Below are 23910 nucleotides of genomic sequence, written 5' to 3' on the forward strand. Positions count from 1 at the left end.
ACAACAGCAGAATACACATTCTTTCCCAATGACGATGGGATATAAACCAAGAAAAACCATTATCTTGAGCCATAAAGCAAATCTCAACGAATTTAAAAGAACTAAAATCATACAGTTTATACTCTCTGATTACAATGGAAATTATTATAAATTAATAACAGAAGGTAACAAGCAATTTTCCAAATACTTGCAAACTGAATGTCTAAATAATCTATGGATCAAAGGGGAAGTCTCAGGGAAATTTTTTAAAAAATACATTGAACTGAATGAAAATGAAATTACAATGTATCAAAATATGTGGGACACAGTTGACACAGTTTTGAGGGGAAATTTTATTTAGTAGTTTAATCTCATAACATGGAGAAAGAAGAGCAAAGCAATCCCAAAACAAGCAGAGGGAAGAAAATAAATATAGGAAATGAATTGAAAAAAGAAAAGCAATAGAGAAAATCAATGAAACAAAAAGAGCTGGTTGTTTGAAAAGATCAATAAAATTGATAAATCTCTAGCAAGACTGACAAAGAAAAAAAGAAGACAAAAATTACTAATATCAGGGCTTCCCGGGTTGGCGCAGTGGTTGAGAGTCCGCCTGCCGATGCAGGGGACACAGGTTCGTGCCCTGGTCCGGGAAGATCCCACATGCTGCAGAGCGGCTGGGCCCGTGGGCCATGGCCGCTAAGCCTGCGCGTCCGGAGCCTCTGCTCCGCAACAGGAGAGGCCACAACAATGAAAGGCCTGCGTACCACACACACACAAAAAATTACTAATATCAGGAATGAAACAGGGAGTATCACTATAGACTCTGAAGACATCAAAAGTATAATAATTAAATACTATGTTTGCAGCCAACTAAGCCCACCATGCTCTCTTCCCCATGGGAGCCCAGTGTGCAGTGGATGCAAACAGCAGCCTCCCCGGAAGTACACGCAGCCTGTTGCCTGTATGGGTTGCTCTAAGGGACCCTGGAGACAGCCCTCTGCAGTGGACATTCATGTCTGGCATGCTAACCCCAATCTAGGCTCCAGACAGGTACGCACGGTGCCTTTGGAAAGCCCCAGGGCACAGTGGCCAGTGGCCACACTGGCCAGGTCATAATGTCCATCCACATCAAGCGGCAGAACAAGGAGCACGTGACTGAGGTCCTCGGCAGGGCCAAGTTCAAGTTCCCTGGCTTCCAGAAAATCCACATCCCCAAGAAGCGGGGATTTAACTAAGTTTAATGAGGATGAATTGCAAAATATGGTGACAGAAAAGTGGCTCATCCCAGATGCCTTCGGGGTCAAATACGTCTCTGACAGTGGAAACTGAGTTTAATCACCAATGGCCAATGACTTAAACAATCATGCTTGTGTCATAAAATCCCACATAAAGGGCTTAAACAACAAGGTCTGAGGAGCTTCTGAGTTGGTGATGAGCTGGGAGGGCAGTACACCGGAGGGGGCATGGAAGCCCTGAGCCCCTTCCCACATACCTTGCCCTATATGTCTCTTCCATTTGGCTGTTCCTGAGTTGTATCATTTATAATGAAACAGTAATCCTAAGGATAGCGCTTTACTGAGTGCTGCGAATCAGTCTAGCGAAGTATCAAACCTGAGGGGGAGAGGAGGCCATGGGAATTCTGAATTTATAGTCAGCTGGGCAGAAGTGTGGGCAGCCTGGACACTCCATCTGAGCTGGTGTCTGAAGTGGGTGTTGGCGGGGAGGCAGTCTTACGGGATTGAGCCTTTAACCTGTGGAGCCTCTGCTCACTCTAGGTAGTTAGCGTCAAAACTGAAATGAATGGTAGGACTCCCAGTTGATGTCCCCTTTGGTGGAGCCGCTGAAGCGAGGTTTTCTGTAACGTGCAAACAAATGTAAACCCCAAGGACATGGTAACACTACAGTGTTACCAGTATAATTATGCGTGATCAAAGGATAGAGAGATGAGTGGGAATTAAAACACCGATGGCGGGGAGGGGGTAGTGCTTTTCTCCAGGAGGAGGGGAGCAAAGGGATGAGACTAGAGAGGGGAGCAGTGGGGGGCTTCAACTGTACCGCTCATGTCTGATTTCTGATGCTGAGTGGTGAGCACAGAGGTGAGTTTTATTCCTGTATATTCTTCTGTGTATCCTAAATATTTCATCACAAGATTTGAGTATGTAAATAAAAGAGTAGGTAAGAAAAAAAAATGTGATGGTAAAAAGAGAAAGATAGGCCTTTCTGTTTACTAGCTGGCCCACCTGACAAGAATGATGGGAACCCTCCCTGAATCTTTTTTCCACCCACAGGTCCCAAAATCATAATGTTGCAGGAAAAAGAGTGGGGCACAAGAGGATGGTCTTGTCCCAGGTCTCGGGCGAGTCCCTGGGATGGGCCGCCAAGTGTGGGTTCTTGGCTTCACGCAGGAAAGAATTCAAGAGTGAGCAATAGTAAAGTGAAAGAAGGTTTATTCAGGGAGAAACGCACTCCACAGACAGAGCGTGGGCCGTCTCAGAAGGCAAGAGATGCCAGGGTCTGGGGGTTGTTGGTTTTCATAGGGGTGGGTAATTTCATAGGCTAATGAGTGGGCGGATTATTGCAACTACTTTGGGGAAGGTGCGGATTTCCAGGAATTGGGTCACTGCCCACTTTTTGACATTTTCCGGTTGACCGGGGAACTGTCATGACTCCTGTGGGTGTGTCATTTGGCTGATGTATTACTGTGAGTGTGTAATGAGGCTCAAAGTCTAGTGGAAGTCGACTCGTCTGCCATCTTGGACCTAGCTGGTTCTAACCAGTTTATGTCATGTCCTCCAGGGCTATGTCATTCTTTTAAAGGTTGTGTGCCCTGCCCCCTTCCTGTCTCAATAAGAGCACTTGGCTTGAGGAATCATCCAGCCTCACAGCTCTCACCCTAGTCCCAGACTTGCTGCCTTCCCTGGATAAACATAACTATTTTATTCTTACCCTCAGCGGCCAGGTTCTGATACATGCCCTGGGGGGAGGAGTCCAGGGGGTGGTGTGAGGCTTTGCACCCCTCCTCAAGAATCAGACACACTGGATCCATGGAGTGTAACAAGAGATGTGGCACACAACGGCCTGGACCCACGCAGGACAGGGTCACACCCCAAAGATGGAGTCCATAGGTCCTGGGTGGGACCTGGGCCTCTGTATTTTGAAAATGCTTCCTAGTTGACTTTCTCCTGGTTCTTGCAGCCAAAATGCTTTGGAGCTTAACATTCTACAATGTTTTTAATAAAAGAGTTTTAAATTTCTAAATATAAAATTATATCATAATATTGAATAATTAGACTTTTTTGTTGTTGTTTGTATGTGTGAATACACATTTTTTATTTGTCTTGGATATCCACCTAAGAGTAGAATTGCTGGGCCATAGAGTAACTTCATGTTTAACCTTTGAAGAAACTGCCACCCTGTTTCCAAAGAGGCCGCTCCCTTTTACCTTCCCAGCGACAGTGTATGAACAATTTCTCCAAATCCTTGCCAACCTCTGTTACTGGCCTTTTGTTGTTATTGTTGTTATTCCCATCCTAATGTGTATAAAGTGATATCTCACTTATTTCCTCTCTAGTTTTTATTATTTACTTCCTTCTGCTTGCTTTGGGTTTAGTTTATTCTTCTTTTTCTAGTTTCTTATGGTGGAAGTTTAGGTTATTGATTTGAGAGCTATCTTCTTTTCCAATATCAGTGTTTACAGCTATAAATTTCCCTCTTAGCACTGCGTTAGATGCATCCCATAAGTCCATAAGTGTTGCTGTGTTTTCATTTTCATTCATCTCAGAATATTTTCTAACTTTCTTTGTGATTTCTTCTTTGATCCATTCGTTATTTCGTAGTGTTGTTCAATTTCTACTTTTGTGATTTCTTAAATTTCTTCCATTGTTAATTTTTAACTTAATTCCACATGTTCAGAAAACACACATTTTTTTTTTTTTCTTGCGGTACGCGGGCCTCTCACTGCTGTGGCCTCTCCCATTGCGGAGCACAGGCTCCGGACGTGCAGGCTCAGCGGCCATGGCTCATGGGCCCAGCCGCTCTGCGGCATGTGGGATCTTCCCAGACCGGGGCGCGAACCCGTGTCCCCTGCATCGGCAGGCGGACTGTCAACCACTGCGCCACCAGAGAAGCCCCAGAAAACACACTTTGTATGATTTAAATCCTTCTAAATGTATTGAGACTTAATTTGTGACCTAACATATTGTCATTTGTTTGGGCAGGTCCAGTATCCTCAGAAATACACCTCCGTGTTTCCAGACTATTCTATTGCCCCAGATAGAGCTGGAGGGGGTCCTTCATGGGGACACAGCCCAGGCAGCGGGGAAGGGCAACTTCCCACAGTAAAGAAGCCGCTGGCATGACTCATTTTTAAGAAATACCCCACGCTGCCTCTAGCCCCACTTCTGGGCTGATGCCTGCACTCCTTTTGCCAGCGTCAGGCGCAGGGCTGGGGTCTGGTGGCATCACACTCATGGAAGGCACCATGTCTGAACCTCACGATGAGAAAACATCCCAGCCCACTTGTCTCCTTCAGATACAATCCATTTTCTACCCACCAGGGGCCCCAGAATCACCTATCTGCAACCCGCCCCCCATGCCATTTAATCAACGGAGATGTGGAATTTCAGAAAGGCGAAGCATCGCACCCCAGCTGTCCCTGCACGTTGAAACTGGGATGAGGACTTACATCTTCAGACTCTCAAAGTGGTTATTTTTCTTTTAACCTAATGCTTGAGATCTCATGCTAAATCTAAGAGCTTCTTTTTTTCTTTGTCCCCAAACTTTCAAAGGACATTGTTTTCATCCACAAATCTTTGAATCGTGTGCCAGAATTGGAAAAAGGCTTACAGGCTGCTTTCACTTCCTGCGTGGAGGCAGCCTGCCCTGAACTGCAGCGAGTGGAAAACGGGCCTCCAAAGACAGGCCACCCTTGGGAGCCCATGAATATTCATCACTTCGCTGTGCATTCACTAAGTAGCGCAGGGACAGAAGAGTACTTTCAGCAAGTTTGAGTCTATGTTCTAATATCCTCCACGAAGACAGCCTGTCCTTACTGGTAAAAAGATCATTTTCTAAAGCAATAATGAAATCGGTCTTCTATTAGTAGCTTTAAAAAGCCCCACGGCTTACAGTAGTGAAACAATCTCGTCTCCAAAATAAACAAGGCTTTCCTTTGTATGTCCAAGGAGAGGCAGGACCAGAGCTCAGGCACATTCTAAGGCGTCTACTGGCCCTGAATGCCTGTAGTAGCTAGAGCACCCAACCCCACCCCGTGCCCCAAAAAGCAGACTACAAAGAAAAGGGATCTGTCAAGCAGTGTTTGCCTAACTGTCGAGCGGCAGCCTGAGACCTAAATTGTGAGGATGGGCCCCCTCCCTGAGTGAGCTGGGGCAGAGCTCTAACCCCATGATGATCAGATCCCGCTGGGCCCTTGGCTGGCTCCCCAGAAGCTAGACAACACCTTTGAAGGGATCGACTGGGAAAAATCCGGAAGACACCGTTAATGACTGCAGACAAGGAGAAACATACAAGCATAAAATGTGGTGCCACAAATATCTATGCATTGCTCTTATGAAATGCAATGGTTTTTCTCCAAGCGTAAGTCTCTCAAACGTGCTTAGCTTTTGGTGTAAAACTTCTCGTGTATGATATTGGGCCAAACATAAAGTCAACATATGTCTCCTCTCTCTCTTTTTCTCCCTCTCCCCTCTGCCCTGCTCCTTCCGCCACCCCTGCCACCCCCAAGACTCGTGGAAAATCCATTTTATCATAAGTGAAAGAGGCATTAACAGCGGATGAAATGGACAAAAGGATGAAATAAAATGGTTTAGAATGGAGTGCAGGTTTCTCAACAAACTCTTGAAGACATACTATCTTTCCTTCACTTGAAAACACCAGGACCTAAGAAGGTGACCTGGATGTGGTAGCTAGGCCAGGCCTACTGGATCCTGCTGGCTGACAGAGGCCCAGACAGAGTGGGAATGGCAAGGCAACCAAGAAGGGAGGGCTGCCCAGATGCTCCAGGTGCTGGAGGGGCCAGGCTTCCAGGCCTCACAAAATTGGGGAAGACCTGGGCTCTCACTGTGGTTAAAAATCTTCCATACGGTTCAACAGCCACACTTCAGACAAAGAAAAAAAAGTCTCAGGAAAGAGAAAGTGCTGGGTTGGTAGGTACTCTCGGTATTCTCGCGACGGGCTGCATACAGGATCCTCCTGCCACGCTGCATTTTCAGCATTTTAGCTGGAGGCAGCAGGGCTGGAACAAGATAGGGAACAAGTTACCTCTGGGTCAGGGGTTAGCAAATGCCCAGAGTGTGGGATGCAGAGGAGTCTGGGCCTTTCCCAGGGGGGGCTCGCTTACACCTGCCACCAAGCAGGAAGCATCTGGAAGCCAGGAGTGCACCTGGGCCTCCCTGTCCGGTCTATCTGCTACAAGACTACCTGCACACACCCACTCAGACACAGAACGTCATCTAAGAAACAGAGCCTCATTCTCTAGCCATTGCAGCCAGAAGACTGCATTTGGCAAACCTAGTTTTAGCTGGAAAAAAGGAAAGGAATTATCTGGATGTTTACACTCAAACAACCCCCCCAAAAGTTATGAAACCAAAACAAAACCACACCCACTTTAGAGTAGAGTGATGTGGGAAAAGCTGAGCAGGAATTGGACTTCATTTTTATACCTTCCTGAGAGGCACATGACAGGAAGCGATTCCTGGACTGAGTTAAGCCTGAATTCAACAAGTGAGGGTGATGGGGGGGTGAAGAGGGGAGTGGTCAGGACAGGCCCTGCCTCATCTGAGGCGACAAGCGTGGGTTTTGCTAGCAGAACTAATAGAAAACAGTCCCACAGAGCAAGGACTTCAGCGTTCTGGGATGGACACCCACAGCCCCTCCACCAGAGCGCTCTGAACAGTGGAGGATGGCCCATAGGTCCGCCCTCGTATTTCAAGTTGCAATTTAGAACATATTTCGGTGAGAAAAGAAGAAACTTTTCCCCCAATACCTTTTGTTTAAGAAAAACAATTACCGCAAAATTTGAGTTGAGAAGGGAGAGGAAGCATGGGTAATAATGGCTAACAGTTTTGAAGCATTTACCATGTGACACCGGCTCATTCATCCTTCCATAAATAACAAAGAGTCCCACAGGACCAGTGAGGAAACTGAGGTCCTGAGAGTTAGTCACTGCCCCAGGGCTCCCCAGAGGCCAGCTAGGCAGGACAGGAAGCCCAGCCCACTGGCCACTCAGCCCCTGAGCTGCAGCCCCTGCTAATTTTCATTCCAAGCCCTAGAAGCACACAGACTGAACCCGCTTTTTTCAGGTTTTAGAATGTTTAACTTCCTGCTGAGATGCATCCCAACCAGAGCCATGTGCTTTGGTTTAAGATTAAACTAGTAACAACAGGCCAGAGTCAAGGCACTCGGGACCCCAATGACCTGGGAATTGGGCAATTTGCCCTGGGCAAGGAGCTGTTAAAACTGTGTCTTTAACATGAAAAATTGGCTTTTGACTTATTTTTAAAGTTGGGATCGTTAAGAGACTATAAAATACGTTAACCTTGCTCTATTGGCCTTAATATAGTCCAAAAATCTACCCTAACATTTCTAGTAAGGAGATCACTTTGGCATCACGGTGAAACAAAGATTGTTTTCTAGCAACCAAGCCCCAAGCACAAGGTCATGGGAGCTGCAGCACCTGTTTCTGGAAAAGCCAGTAGGAAGAGAGAAGCGGGAGGAACACACGGTGAGACCTGCAGAGGCCTGGGTCTTTGATACCATCTGCAGATGCTGAGCACCTGAAATGAGTATCATGCTCTGAAGGTGAAGAGGAACCCATCAGGTGGCAGTACTGTTATTTCACGGAGTGTGTCTGCATAACTTTGGCAGCAGTGGCAGTGAGGGAAGGCCTCTCCGGGAGAACATCTGAGCTGAGACCCAAACGACTAGAAACAGCCAGTGTGCCGAGATCCTGGGGAAAAGATTCCAGCCAAAGGGGACATCCACAGCAAAAGCGCCGGAGAGACGTGCCGCTCCAGCCACAAGGGGGGAGTAACTGGAAATGAGTCAAAAAGGGAGAGGGAGGCCCCTGAGTCCTTGCCAACTCTCATTAAAGAAGGGAGGCCACTGGAGGATGTCAGACAAGGGGACAACCCAGCCCGATTCATCGTCAAAGTCTCATTCTGGCCATTATGTGGGAAGCGGAGGGTCTGCATGTGTTCATTTCCAGGCCGGGGAACCCATTTAAACCAAGGTCCGGCCTCAGCCTCTCTACCTTGGCGGCATGTTCCCAATTCACCGGCACCTCAAGATGCAACCTGTTCGTAACCAGCTCTGATTGGCAACCCACTGGCCCTGCTCCTAGAATAACCTGGAAATTATTTCTAAAAATAAGACAAAAAATAATTATTCTCAATTTGAAAAACCCTAACCCTAACCCTAACTTTAAGGAAGTGGATCAGAATAAGTTTTGAAAAATTACTTATTTTTGAAACGTGCCCTGCTTACTTCCACAAAGCATTTGAGTCCATTGATACAAAGCCCGTAAGCAGCTAGACATCTTAAAGTCCTTTCTGGGAAAATGGTGACAATATATTGCAACGTGGTGACAGCTTCAGTTTGGGAGAGAAAGGCTAACACTGAAGAGTTTTAAAAGCCCGATTCGTTCTAAGGGCTGAGTTCCGGGGCAACAGCCAGGCCCTTGCAATGCCTTCGCTTTTATCCACCTGTATTTCTTGTCCTCTAGCTTCTCCTGGACCCTCTGGAGCTACCCTTTGCTTGATTCGTTGCACACTGGCACCCCCATCAGAGACAGAACAGAAAGGAAAGATTGGTGAGCCCAGAAACACCCCTGGTTCAGCAGTTTCAGTTCTGCGTGTGTTTGTCTTTGTGGGAGGGTGTCTGTGTGTATGGGGTGGGGGTGAGCGGTAGGGAGGACTCCAGGGTGAAAGTGATGCGTAAATTGTAATTGTCCATTCCTCTACAGTGTAGAGTCTAAACACACATTCACACCCTGTCTCTCTCTCCCCTCTCCTGCCTGGTGAGCAAACCACTTGAAACCACAACATGCAATATGAAAATCGTAAACCTAGACGAGGGGTCCAATAACCATTTTTAATCTCTTCCTACAGCACTCTTACTTCTGCCCTAATTTGGCCAGCGAGAAGCCCATTCTTCCAGCTTTTCACAAAGTAAAATGTAACACTGCCAGACATCTCACAGATAAATTCGAGATGAAAAGCAAAAGGTAGGGAAAGAAACACTGGAGAAACTTTTTGTTCTTCCCGCTGGGTGGATTTTAACAGACCTTTTATGATTATCTGCCTAAACTGATTATTGGCTACAAAAGTTTCTTTATTACAGCTTTTTTAAAAAATTAGAAAAACAGCCCATTTAAAAAATGTCTTCCACCAAAACTACTGTTTCTATTACTTTTCCCATAATTTTCACCACATTCACTATGTCCAAGATTACCATTAATGGCCAGCCTTCCCTAGTAGCAAAATCTAACAGATTTGCAGCAGATTCTGAAAAAGGATCTGGCAGTAATGCTGAGGAATTTTTGAGGGTTTAGTGGAGGGCTGGGGGTAAAGAACAGAATTGCTTTAATTCTTTGCTTGGTTTATGTTTCGGATGTTTGCTTCAAATTGCTATGTTGCCCCAAATTATAAATTGTCTATGTAATTTAATGTGTGCACTGCTTAAGAATTTCTTATTTGAGCAACTGAGCTTTCCAATGAAAACTTCACGGGGAAAAAATCTGAAGTAAATTGTTTAACTATAAATTGAATTCCCAGGTATTCTTAAAAAACATCTTTGACTATAATAGGTGAAAGCTAAACCTTTTAGTTTAGGGAAAATGCCTGAGATGTGTTCATTCAGTATAAAGCCTGGTTAAATTTCTTCCAGCTTCCTTAAGCAATGCATCAGCGATTAAACTTCTAACCCGTTAATCACTTAACCTCCAAACAAGCGGCTGATGCAGAATGGGACCTGCCCTCCCTTGCCACCACTTACCCATCCAGTACTGGATGGGTAAGAGTATTTATACTGGAATGCCTGGCAGAGTCGAGATAAACCTAGACGCTGACCAAGCACGTTAGATTCGGTTCAGCAGTAACAGGGGTGAAAAGAATGCTTCCCATTTTTCCGGGGTCCCCACGCTCCCAGGGTGTCCCTGCTAATGTTGCCCATGAGGGCCCGGGGGGAGCAGCCGGACCACAGTCCCTCCCGGTCGCACTCTGGGCCTTGGGGGATCTTAGCACCGGGACTGCGACCCCAACTCCCGCAGCCTGCTGGTCTCCGGGCCCTCGGGGGATGATGGGGTCTGCGGCTCCCACAACTCCCGCCAGAGCCTGGGTCCAACCACGCAACCATGTCCAGGGAAAAGTTTTCGGCGCATTCCCCTCTGCCGAAAATTTCAGGACTTGCAGCGCGCCCGGCCGAGCTCTGTTTCCCTCTTGGAGGTTAAGGGGAGCCCTCGGCGCCCACCCCTCCCCGGCTCCACCGGGACGCGCTCCCTCGACCCAGCCTGGGTGCCGGGACAGTGCGTCGGTGGGAGCCCCTGCGCCTCAGCACCCGGCACCGCTGGGGCGGGGGGAGGTGTCTGCAAACTTGCCAGCTGCTGGGTGCGCCCGAGTCGGCGAGCTCCCGGCCCCCCGCGCCCGGCCCCCGGCCCCTTGCACTCACCTCCCCTCCACAGCGCGGGGAGGAAGAGCCACGGCAGGAGCGGCAGCAGGGCCCGCCCCATCCCGGGGCCGCGGAACTGGATATTCTCTGCGGACCGACGGACAGATGGACGTCCAGAACCTGCCGCGTCGCCGGCCAAGCGCGCCCGCCAAGCAGCCCACTCCCGGCGGCCCCGGGAGCCAGCGCCGAAGTGGCGGAGCCGAGCCGCGGAGGGTGGCGCCGAGGGCTGGAGGGGGCGGGACGCGGGCCAAGTCCGAGCGGACCCAGCCAGTCGGGGAGGGGAGGGGGCGGGAAGGAGGCCGGGAGAGGAGAGCCGCGGAGGGGGAGGAAGGGACGGGGCTGGACCGGAGGGGCGGGGAGAGGCGGGCAGAGGCGGGCCTCGGGTCGAGCCTGGGCAGACCGGGATGGGGGCGCGGGGGCTGAAGAGAGGGGAGGGAGATGGGGACCATAAAGGGGAGGGGCGGCCGGAGGTGGGGAGGAGAAAGGGGCCCTGGCTCTGGGCTGTCTCGACGTCCAACACGTGCAGGTGGGAGGGACAGAGGGAGGAGATTGGGTTGGGCGAGGGGGAGCGGAGGCCGCCCCACCAGACGTAAGACTAGGCGCCTGCAGCTTGGGGACTGCGGTAGTCCCGCAGTCTCGGCTCTGCGAACACAAAACCCAGACAGCAACGCTCCCAGAGGCCAAGGCCACCGTGGCGGCGCTCCCTGCTGAGCGCCACATGCATCCGCTCCCGCCCGAGCGCCCCCTGGGTACCCGGCCAAAGGGGTGAGACCAGCCTCGGCGTCGAGGAGCTCAACGCCTCCTGGAGAAGAACTCTTCGCTGTGCCCCCGAGTCCAAGAGAGGTGATGCTCACGGAGGGAGACGAACGTCAATGAAAAAGTGCAGAGCGTGAGTGGAAGGAGGCAGCCCCCAAACGACAAAGTGTGGAGGAGCCAGGAAGGCAGACGCAGAGAAAGTTAACCGTGAAAGAAATGTCAGCCACTTTTACTAATAATCGCAACAATAACTTACATATATATGTATATATATACTTTAAGGAAACATTTTTAGAATTTATGTGTGTTAATGCGATCCTTTGACAACATGAGCCATTCCTCTGCTCAAAACTGGACAGTGGTTCTCGCTTTCTCTCTGCATAAGAGCCACAGTCCTGCACGACCTGGTCCCTTTTCTTCTCTGACCTCATCTGCATACTCCACCTCCATTTATGCTGCTTTGTGGTCCAGCAGTCCCTGACCCCTAGGCTGGTCACTTGGGCTAGATTTGGCTGTAAGGAGGCAACCAGCCCACAGGGATTTAAATCGGTTATCACTTGCACCGCCAGCAAAAGCAGTCAGCACGATGTCAGCTTCTGGCGCCCCTAGTCCCATAGGATGACGCCAAGCCCGAGGGGCCAGATGAACAGACCTGAGGAGTGGGTGGCTTTGCTGCTGAGCAGCCAACTCTAAAGTGCAGTTTCCTAGACTTTCACAGGTGGCTGCTGCTGTGTCCTTGGGGGCAGGGAGAGGCATGGAGGGACGGCATGGAAACACCTTGCTCAACTGAAAGTCTGGAGAAGGAAGAGAAACAGGCATGCCTTGAGAGAGAGAGATGAAACTGCCTGCAACAGCTGCTCACCAGGCTCACCTCCCCCTGCCGCAGGAGGAAGCACGGGACAGTCCCCCAAGACCTGGGTAAGACTGCATTCAAGGCTCGCCTGCATGCCTATGTGGAGATGTGCAAGGTCGCCAGGCCATCTCAGCAGAGCCCTTGTTCTCCTGCAGTGTCCTTGCTGCTGCTCATATACACCAGGCTCCCTTCCACCGTGGGGCTTTGCATCGACTGTTCCCTCTGCCTGGAATGCTCTTCCCCCAGACTCACCCTCTCTTGGTTAATGCTCCTCCTTCAGGTCTTCAGGTCTAAGTCTCACGTTCCTGATGAGGCCCACCTAGTATAAAACTGTCTAATTATTTTTTCCTGTGTGATATACAACCCCAAACGCAGTGGGGGTAAACAGCAGCCACTGTACTAGCTTCACAGATTCTGTGGGTCAGAGATTTAGATGGGGCACAAGGAAGATGGTTTGTCTTTCCTCTTCCATCTCTGCTGGGATGTTAGGCTCAATGACGGGACTAGAATGATCAGAAACAGGGGTCAGCGAACTATAGCATGTGGGCCTATTGTCTGTGTTTGCAAATAAGCATTATTGGAACACAGCCTTTCATTGTGTGTTGTCTATGGTTGCTTGTGTGCTGTAATAGCAGAGTTGAGTACTTGTGACAGAGATCAGAGGGCCCACGAAGCCACACGATCTGGCCCTTTACAGAAGTCGGCCAACCCCTGATCTAAAGGTCTGTTTCCTCACATAGCTAGCACTTACACTGGGATGACTCAAAAGACCAGGGCTGCAGACCAGAGCACCTAAACAAGGCTTCTCCATGGTGGCCTTGGTGTAGCTGGAAGTCTTACATGGAAGCTCAGGGCTCCAAGAGTGAACATTCATTCCAGTGAACAAGGTAGAAGCTGCATGGCCTTTCATGACCTAGCCCAGAGGTCACCCCACTCCACTACACCGGACTCTCTTGGTGGATGCAGTCACAACCCCACTCTCATGCGGAAAGGCCGTAGCTCCCACCTCCTGATGATGGAAGGGTCAAAGGATTTGCAGCAACCTTTTAAAACTTTCACGAAGAACAAAGCTTAGCTAAAATGTGGGATATCAACTCTATTGTATTAATTTTTCATACTTGCCATGCATCTAAATGTTATTGCAAGTTAATGTCCTAATTATTCAAGTCATCAAAATAGATGACAGGAAATGTGGGTTTAAAAGAAAAACCATACCCCATATTACACAACTATTTCCATCCTTATAGGATGTCTGCCCCCAAAGGCTAATTGGTGCAACTTTAGCAGGGCGACACCAACCCAGAACCCATACTTCGGTGCCCACACTGTCTTCTATATCTGCTAAGACTCCACATGTTACAAGGTGGAGCCCCTACTTTTATTACATAAGAAAAGGAGGGAAAGTCAAGGGGCTATAGCAGTGTTCATCCGGGGGCTGGGAAAGTCGACCCCCACCGACTCAAGTGTAGCAGGGCTGTGTCTCAAATCAAGTGGTATTGTGATCACGATTCATGCCTCAAGCATGTTCAACATATCAGTGACGGGATTTAAGACTAACAACTGAAGTCCCCTGAGGAGCATGCCAGACTACACATGAAAGATGTAAAGAGTTAGTTCTCAATGGCCCTATTCTATTTTTTTAAATTTTATTAAAATATAGTTGATTTACAATGTTGTGTTAATTTCTGCTGTACAGCAAAGTGACTCAGTTATACATACATATATATATATATATATTCTTTTCCATTATGGTTTATCCCAGGATATTGAATATAGTTCCCTGTGCTATACAGTAGGACCTTGTTGTTTATCCATCCTATATATAATAGTTCGCATCTGTTAATCCCAAACTCCCAATCCTTCCCTCTCCCACCCCCCACGCCCCCTCGGCAACCACAAGTCTGTTCTATATGTTTCATAGATACGTTCATTTGTGTCATATGTTAGATTTCACATATAAGTGATATGGTATTTGTCCTTCTCTTTCTGACTTACTTCGCTTAGTATGATAATCTCTAGATTCATCCTTGTTCCTACAAATGGCATTATTTCATTCTTTTTAATGGCTGAGTAATATTCCATTATATATATATACCACAGCTTCTTTATCCATTCATCTGTCAATGGCCGTTTAGGTTGTTTCTTTGTCTTGGCTATTGTAAATAGTGTTCCTATGAACGTAGGGCTGCATGTATCATTATGAATTACAGTTTTGTCTGGATATATGCCCAAGAGTGGGATTGCTGGATCAATGACCCTATTCTAAACCCATATCCTCTCCCTTTGTTGTCCTACCCACCCACATACACATTCCCCTTGCCCCTTTCAGCCTTGTCTCCAGCTGGGGCCTGTAATTGACTTCCCGCTCCTGCATCCAGTCCAGCACGTGGACCCCCAATTCAGAGCTGGCCTCCTCCCATCCATTTTAACATAGTGCAGATTGCCTAAAATTTAGGGATCGGGTTTAGCCTCACGGTATTCTATGAATGACAGATTGCCAAGAAACAATCTCATCCTGGTTTCAGTGCCAGAGAGCCATTCATTCATTTATGATTCCACAGAAGTTGACAGCATGTGCTCAATTCCAGGTGTAAGACCAACCCCTGGAATGTGTCACTGAGCCAAAGCACAGCACCTCCATCAGGGAGCTACTATCTCATGGGCCAAATGCCAGTCAAGGACCACTTTGGTTCTCACCCGCCCAGCAGCCATTCCGTGGTCCTCCCACCGCAGCACCCTGGTTTCCCTTTGCTGAACCATGCCTCCTGCACTCACATTCCTTCCTTCCCCTGCGCCCGGAGGTGGTGTTCTCCTTGCTGCCTGAAAGATTGTTCTCTGCCCCTCTCTCCAGAGTCTCCAACTTTGACTCTCATATCATCAGACCTGCTTGCTGCGGTCACTACAGACCCCTCGGTCCCTCCCTCTCATTCCTTGAAGATTTCAGTACTTGCATCACGGTCACTCCTTTCACAAAATCCCTGTCATAATTCTTGGTGGTTTCAGTCCTGTATAAATGACATTCCAACACCACAGAGTCCAAGTCTCTTGACCTCTTGTCCCCCATGTTGTGTGCTGAGCAACGTGTTGGAAATCCATGTAAGTACCAAGTTCTTGAAGTTTGCTGGGGAACTGGGATGGTGCCCTGTAAGAGAGTCAACTCAGAGCACCCCAAATCTTAAGGGAAGCACAAGCCTCTTGAAGTTTCTTGTAGGTGGTGCACAGAAGACTCTGCATTCAGTGTGCTGAACGAGATGCTCGGAGTACAGGTGTATAGCTCTTGGGGGACCATGCTGCAGGTAAGGTAATCCATTAGGCATATAGAATTGAATACAAGTGAACAGCTGCACTTGTATAACTGATTGGCAGTTAAACAGGAATCCGCTGCTAATGAAGACTCACTGGATCCAAATTCTACAGTTTGAAACGGGAAGAGGATACAATATAGCAACAGCAGTAAAGTTAATACGCATCACACTTAGTGGTTGTTTCATTGTAAGGGCCCCAGAGAGGCCAGGTACAGGATCCTTTGTCCACGCTTCTGTAAGACATGTGGCTGGATGCATTTCCTATCTTGGATCAAGAATCACCTGGAATACCTCAATACCAAAGTAGAGGCGTAGCTGGAGATTTTTATGTTTCATGGGTCCCCTAGGCACATTCCTGAGGCATAACCAGCTTCAATAGCAGACCCCTCTAGGTGGTCTCACTGAGACTACATACAAATCCTCTACCTCACTGATTTTTGTTTAGTTTGCTTTGTTTCGTTTTATTTTTTAAATTTATTTTTAATGAAGTATAATTTACAAATTATTAAATAATTTTAATAATTATTAAATAATTTTCAAGTATACAGCAAAGTGATTCAGTTATACATATATATGTGTGTGTATATATATATATATATTTTTTTTTTAAATTCTTTTTCAGATTCTTTTCCATTATAGGTCATCACAGGATATTGAGTATAGTTCCTTGTGCTGTACAGTAGGTCCTTGTATCTCACTGTTTTCAATAAACAGCACTGACGAGCTGGGACAAATCTCCCTGAACCTCCTCGAACCCACAAAGCAACATTACTAATCAGTATGCTTCGTGCCCTGACCAGGAGCCAGGGCCATGCAGGAACTTTAGCAAAATAGCTCAGGCTAATTCCAGGCCCTCCCAGCACAATGGCTTCCACAGTCATTGCAAAATGATACAAGTAAAATTTCCATTCAGCACAGTGAACATGATGGTGGAATAAAAGTGTTTCCTTTTGTAGTTCTGGGGACACTTTAGCATGAAAATCCATTCCATAGGCAAAAAAAAAAAAACCCCAAAAAACTTACTGGAAGTAAAATTGTCAGGCTCAGAAAAAACATGGTGCTGATTAAAGACGCCCCTCCCTGGATACAAGGACAGCTGTTGGGCTTTTGTAGTTTGTTGGGGAAAAGTGACATTGTCCATGTTAGAGAAACCATTAGGTGTCCTGGCAAAAGTAAGAGAAGCTCAAATATCTAAGTGTTACAACTTTCTAATAATGAGATGGTGCATGTTTTCATCATGCTAAAAAACGCACCGGAAGTTCCATTGTCTGGCACTTGTAAGTTGTGATGGGGCTGAGAGAGCTCTGGTGGACACTGCCTGCAGCCAGCACACTGACCTACATACTAGAGGCCAGGTGCCCAGTTCTTGAATTTGTTGGCAGGTGATTATGGAACATGTAAAACACCTCACTCCATGTGCCGAACAGTAGATTGAAAATTATGCAGCTCATGTATTTGCAGTGGGTGTGTGTATGTGTGTGGGAAGGGGGGATTCAGATTGTGTTTAAAATGCTCAAATCGCCATGGTCAGCAATGTATGGGAAGTATAAGGTGACCCCCGAACAACTCGGGGATTAAGGGCACCGACCACCCCACTCAGTTGAAAATCCGCATATAACTTTTGACTCCCCCCAAACTTAACTACTAATAGCCTTCTGTTGATTGGAAACCTCACCAATAACATAAACAGTCGAGTACCGCATAATTTGGATGTTATATATATTAAATACTATATTATATACTATAATAAAATGAGCTAAAGAAAACATGTTATTAAGAAAGTCTTAGGGAAGAGAAAATACATTTCCAGTACTGTACTGTATTCACTGTAGGTTTACATCAAATGTTTACAGGCTGCATTGTCTGTCTGTCAATACCCACATCAATATTAAACAGTCTTATATGATACAAAATACTGTAGGTGCTATACATACGACTAAATTAGACATCTAACATAAATAGATAATGTGAAAAAGAAATACATACTTACATACAGGTACCATATTTACTGAGAAAAATCTGAGTGTAAGTGGACCCTCGAAGTTCAAACCTGTGTTGTTTAAGGGTCAACAGTGCTAGTATTGGAGCATGTAAGAGACTGTTTGGAGGGGTGAATGACAAACTGGAAGGACCAGTGTCTAGCCCTTGCAGCTTTTGGATACCCTTCACCATGCCAAACATCTGGGATGTGCAAATATCTAGACAGAGTTCCCCAAGGCACTGAGATGGTATTTAGCAGAGTCTCAAATCAGCGTAAAACTCTACTGGAAATGTGTGTCCAACACCTGAAGATTGGGGGAGATTGAGATGGTGGATGTAGGAATCTCTATTCAGCTGCTAAAGAACATACCAGAAGCACAGAGATCTAGATTTTGTAATTTAATGTGAAACTGAACTAATGCTAGCAAGCAACTCCATTTAGCTTCTGAAACAAAAATACTAATAGTATAAATGTTTTAGGGACTCCCCTGGTGAAGCAGTGGTTAAGAATCTGCCTGCCAATACAGGGGACACAGGTTCGAGCCCTGGTCCAGGAAGATCCCACATGCCGCGGAGCAACTAAGCCCGTGTGCCACAACTACTGAGCCTGTGCACCACAACTACTGAGCCCGCGTGCCACAACTACTGAAGCCCACGCACCTAGAGCCTGTGCTTCGCAACAAGAGAAGCCACCGCAATGAGAAGCCCACGCACCCCAACGAAGAGTAGCCCCTGCTTGCCGCAGCTAGAGAAAGCCCACGCGCAGCAACGAAGACCCAGTGCAGCCAAAAATAAAATTAAATTAAAAAAATATATATCTTTTAAATGTTTTGCCTTTGTAGTTCTAGGAGAGTTAAGATGGTACATATAGAGAACTCCACTTTTCTTCCCCAAACCATTCTGGAAATAAGATGTTTCTAGTTCTTATAGTTTGGTGGGGGAGTGGAGATGGTGAATATGAGATTCCATTTGCTGAGCAGCTTACTGAAATTACAGAGGTCTGGTTCTCCAAGGTTCTCGGTAATGGCTGACTATCTGGTGATCTGCCAGGTGGTTGATAATGGACCATCTGATAGATAATAATTTTTAATTGTCTCTTCGTAATGGGTACTCTGTTAGCTCCCGGCATCCTCTGCGCTGTTCGGCTTGTTTGCTTGCCTCTAGAGGTGCAGTTCTGTGAAAAATATTGTGGGGTGTGTGTGTGTGTGTGTGTGTGTGTGTGTGTGTGTGTGTGTGTGTGTGTGTTTGCTGGAACTGCTGGGCTGGTGAGTTTTTGAGTCCTGTATTTCCTTTTGACCAATAGCTGAAGTTGTAAAACCTAAGCTTGTAGTTCTTTTGTATGTGTGAAAATTTAGAGAGGGAAAAAAAGCCTTCTCTCTTCCTCACAAAAGCAAGATACAGTATATCTTTTACAATCGCTTGTTTGTCTATAACTTTTTCTGTGTCCTTCTGTCTCTCAATCTGGGGGGACAGATACATCATAAAAGCTTATTATTATATGTTTCATCTAGCAGGCACACAGATCTTTCTGATTCCTTTGGTAAGGGGAGAAAATGTATACAAAGACTGATGGAAACATTTTAAACTGGTTTTATATATTGATAACAAATGGGTCGACACTTTTAAGAGGGTCTTACTTGGTTTGGATAACTGAATGAAGGAGCTGGAGTATGTGATGGTCAGGGAATGACTGTTTCTGGATTTTTTTCGAGTTTCTGATCCTTCTGAGAAATCTAGAGTTTGGAGAACATGGCTTTCTCTCTCTTTTCTCCTCCACAAAATTAGGGAGGTCCCCCAAATATTAATATGAATCAGTTCAAGATGTGAGGGAGAGCTCCATGTGCAACAATCAAGTGTGATTAAGTCTGAAAAGTTACGCCCCTAACTAGCCGCAACCTGCCTGAACAAGTACTACATACAACAAAGGGCACATAACAAAATAGACGGAGTTAATCCAACTATTACCTCCTCTTAAGGGTCCTAGCTTGCCCGAGAGTAATTGGTCTTCTAGAAGAAACATCAAACGAGCCGCAGTTGAGGACTGTACCATAGATCCAGGCTTTCCAGAATAAACTGACATTGCCAACTGCTGTCAACCTGTACTTAAGGACTGTGGTAGGATTGCAGACACTTTAGTCCAGAAGCAGACAAATGCATGAAAGTGCACTGCTTAATTCAGGAGCCATACAAACCTACTTTGATTTAATTATGGATAATATTCTATTTTTGATGAGCATATCAAAAAGGTGTTTTTTCTTTATCTCTAGCCATCAGTTTTACTGCTAAACTTGTTCAAACTGTAATGAGACATTTCAAAAATAGTTATCTTGTACCAGTTGGCCCCTCAGAATTCAGAAAAAGCAATCCCATAAAAGACTGTAATATAGATTATGTTAATAAGTAAAGGAAAACATAATAATGATTCTGTTATGATTAGTGATATACATTGATTACTCTTATCTACAAAACCACTCAGAACAATGGTAACATTGGTTAAATATTATACAAAGTGTCTTACTGAGTTCTCTTTTTTCATAATCATACATTTTTTTGCATAGTTTCAATTAGAATCTGTTCTTTTTACTGGGTAATAATTGGATAAATCAGTTTATAACCATGATTATGACTGTCTCATTTAAGTATGACAAGAGTTTTTTTTAAGGAACAAGGTTGTTTGTTTTCTTTATTTGGGTGTTGAGAATTCTTTATATACTCTGAATAAAACCCTTTTGTCAGTAATGTGATTTGTAATATTTTCTCCCAGTCTGTGACTTGTCTTTTTTTTTCCTTAATGGTGTTTTTAGCAGAATAAAAAGTGTTAATTTTGATAAAGTCCAATTCACTATTTTTTTTTTTACTCTTTTAGATTGTACTTTTGGTGTCTTATCTAAGAACTTAAAAAAACAACTTTATTCAGATATATTTCATATTGCATAAAATATAGCATAAGACTATGCATAAAACTCCATTTTTAAGTATACAATTCAGTAGTTTTTACTGCACAAGTGGATCACACACTTGTGCAAGAAACACCACCATCTAATTTTAAAGCGTTTTCATCACCCCCAAAAGAAACCCTGTGCCTACTAGCAGTCACTTTCTGTTTTCCCCACCTCTGCTTCTATCCCAACCTCTAGCCCCTGGCAACCACTAATCTACTCTCTGTCTCTATGGATTTGCGTATTCCATGCATTTCATATAAATGCAATTACACAGCGTGGCCTTTTGTGACTGGCTTCTTTCACTAGGCATAATACTTTCAAGGTCCATCCATGTTTTAGCATGTATCAGTGCTTCATTCCCTTTGATGCTTGACTAATAGTCCATTGTATGCATATACCACATTTTGTTTATCCGTTCACCAGGTGATGGGCATTTGGGTTGTTTCCACTTCTTGGCCATTATGAATAATGTTGCCACGAACAGTCATGTAAAAGTGTTTGTGTTAACATATGTTTTCAGTTCTCTTGGGTATATACCTAGGAGTAGAATTACTGGCTAGTATGGCAACTCTAGGTTTAATTGTTTTGAGGGTCTGTCAAACTGTTTTACCAAGTGGCTGCACTATTTTGCATTCTCACAAGTAGCACAGGAGGGTTCCAATATTTCCACATCCTCATCAACATTTGTTATGATACATCTTTTAGATTATAGCCATTTTAGTGGGTGTGAAGTAGTGTCTCAAAGTGGGTTTTTAAAATTTTTTATTTTTTGCTGCTTTCGGTCTTCATTGCTGCACGCAGGCTTTCTCTAGTTGCGGTGAGTGGGGCCTACTCTTCATTGTAGTGCACGGGCTTCTCATTGCGGTGGCTTCTCTTGTTGCGGAGCACAGGCTCTAGATTTGTGGGCTTCAGTAGTTGTGGCACGCGGTATCAGTAGTTGTGGCTTGCGGGCTCCAGAGCGCAGGCTCAGTGGTTGTGGCGCATGGGCTTAGTTGCTCCACGGCATGTGGGATCTTCCCAAACCAGAGCTCGAACATGTGTCCCCTGAATTGGCAGGCGGATTCTTAACCACTGCACCACCAGGGAAGTCCCTCATTGTGGTTTTGGTTTGCATTTCCCTAATGACTAATGATGTTGATTATCTTTTCATGTGTCTTGTGTCCATTTGTTTATTTTCTTTGGAGAAATGTCTATTCAAATCCTTTGCCCATTTTTTTATTATGTAAGTTTCAGGTGTACAGAATTATAATTCAACGTCTGTATATACTACAAAGTGATCGCCAACACAAATCTAATTACAATCCATCAGCATACAATTGACCCTCTTCACCTATTTGGCTCACTCCCAAACCCCTTCTCTGGTAACCACTAACCTGATCTCTGTATCTATTTCTGTTTTATTTTGTTTGTATGTTTGTTTGTTTTTCATATTCCACATATAAGTGAACTCATAGAATTTGTCTTTGTCTGAATAATTTCACTTAGCATAATACCTTCAAGGTCCATCCATGTTGTTGCAAATAGCAAGAGTTCATTCTGTTTTTAGGGCTGAGTAGTATTCCACTGTACATGTAGACCACATCTTCTTTATTCAGTCATCCATTGATGGACACCTAGGTTGTTTCTGAATCTTGGCTATTGTAAGTAATGCTGCAATGAACATAGGGATGCAGATATTTTTTTGAATTAGTGTTTTCATGTGCTTGTACCCATTTTTTAATGAGGATGTCTTTTTTTTTTTTTTTGCTGTACGCGGGCCTCTCACTGTTGTGGCCTCTCCCGTTGCGGAGCACAGGCTCCGGACGCGCAGGCTCAGCGGCCATGGCTCACGGGCCCAGCCACTCCGCGGCATGTGGGATCTTCCCGGACCGGGGCACGAACCCATGTCCCCTGCATCGGCAGGTGGACTCTCAACCACTGCGCCACCAGGGAAGCCCTGGGGTGTCTTTTTATATTGAGTTGTAGGAGTTCTTTATATATTCTGGATAATAGAGTTGTCAGATATATGACTTGCAAACATTTCCTCCTATTCTATGGATTGTCTTTGCACTTTCTTAATAGTATCCTTTGAAGCACAAAATCCTTAGGTTTTAAAAAATTCCAATTTAGCAATTGGACTTTATCATTTTTTTTTTGGTTGCTTGAGCTTCAGGTGCCATATCTAAGATATCATTGCCTAATCCAAAGTAACAAAAATCTACATCTATCTCTTCTTCTAAGTGTTTCATAGTTTTAGTCTTACATTTAGGTCTTTGACCCATTTTGAGTTAATAGTATGAGGTAGAGATCAAGGTTCTTTTCTTTTTTTTTGCATATGAATATTCAATTCTTCCAGCACTAAGTGTCCAGAGACTATCTTTCCTCCACTGAATTGCTTTTGCAACTTTGTAAAACAAAACAAAACAAAACAAATCAATTGGCCCAACTCCTTCAATGAGGGCTGCACATATTGCCTTCCTTCCAAAGAGTACAGTATGGAAATGGGGGAAAAGTAACTTTAGAGAAACCTTACAGACATCACCTTAGCTACATGACCAAACTAGCATCAACCCTCATGTGATTGATATGTACCCTTAATATGATGTGATGAAAATGACATACCCCCAGTCTAATCATGAGGAAAACATCAGACATATTCCATTTGAGGAATATTCTACAAAATACCCGACCAACATTGCTCAAAACTGTCAAGGTTATCAAAAATAACAAGAGTACTGGAGATGTAATGTATAACCTGATAAATATAATGAACACGGCTGTATGTTATCTAATGAAATTTGTCAAGAGAATAAATCCTAAGAGTTCTCATCGCACGGATATTTTTTCCAATTTCTTTAATTTTATATCTATAGGAGATGAGGGATGTTCACTAAACTTACTGTGGTCATCATTTTATGATGTGTGTAAGTCAAGTCATTATGCTGTACACCTTAAATTTACAGTGCTGTTTGTCAATTATATCTCAATTATATTCCAATAAAACTGGAAGAAAAAAATAATAAATAATTCACCATTTCTGTCACCAAAAAAAAAAAATCTTGTTAAACTAATTTTACTAAATATTTTTAGTTGTTTAGATATTTTGGTGTTTGCCACCCAATGTAAATGAGGATGACAAGAGTTAAAAGTTACAATCAACTATCTGACTGTATATTGAGTTGAGACATAAGAACTTCTGGGACAGTCCTGTTTCTTTCTTTCTTTCTTTTAAAAATAAATTTATTTAGTTATTTATTTTTGGCTGCGTTGGGTCTTCCTTGCTGCGCGTGGGCTTTCCCTAGTTGCCGCGAGCAGCAGCTACTCTTCGTTGTGGTGTGCGGGCTTCTCATTGCGGTGGCTTGTCTTGTTGCGGAGCTCGGGCTCTAGGCGCCTGGGCTTCAGCAGTTGCGGCACATGGGCTCAGTAGTTGTGG

At 45.2% G+C, this 23910-nt stretch overlaps 1 protein-coding gene across 1 annotated transcript in view; it reads right to left on the reverse strand.

The window, feature by feature from the left end:
- MERTK (MER proto-oncogene, tyrosine kinase) overlaps positions 1-10723 on the reverse strand; it is a gene marked incomplete at its 5' end in the record, with an annotated part of 110165 nt that extends 99442 nt beyond the window's left edge. Inside the window, one exon of the mRNA XM_082852133.1 lies at positions 10663-10723. Within this exon, the coding sequence (XP_082708259.1) occupies positions 10663-10723 (61 nt within the window). The remainder of the gene's footprint in view (positions 1-10662) is intronic.
- Positions 10724-23910: the final 13187 nt, after the last annotated feature.

This window comes from Leucopleurus acutus (genome assembly GCF_964270905.1).
Source record: "Leucopleurus acutus genome assembly, chromosome: 12".
In the NCBI taxonomy this organism is placed as follows: domain Eukaryota; kingdom Metazoa; phylum Chordata; class Mammalia; order Artiodactyla; family Delphinidae; genus Leucopleurus; species Leucopleurus acutus.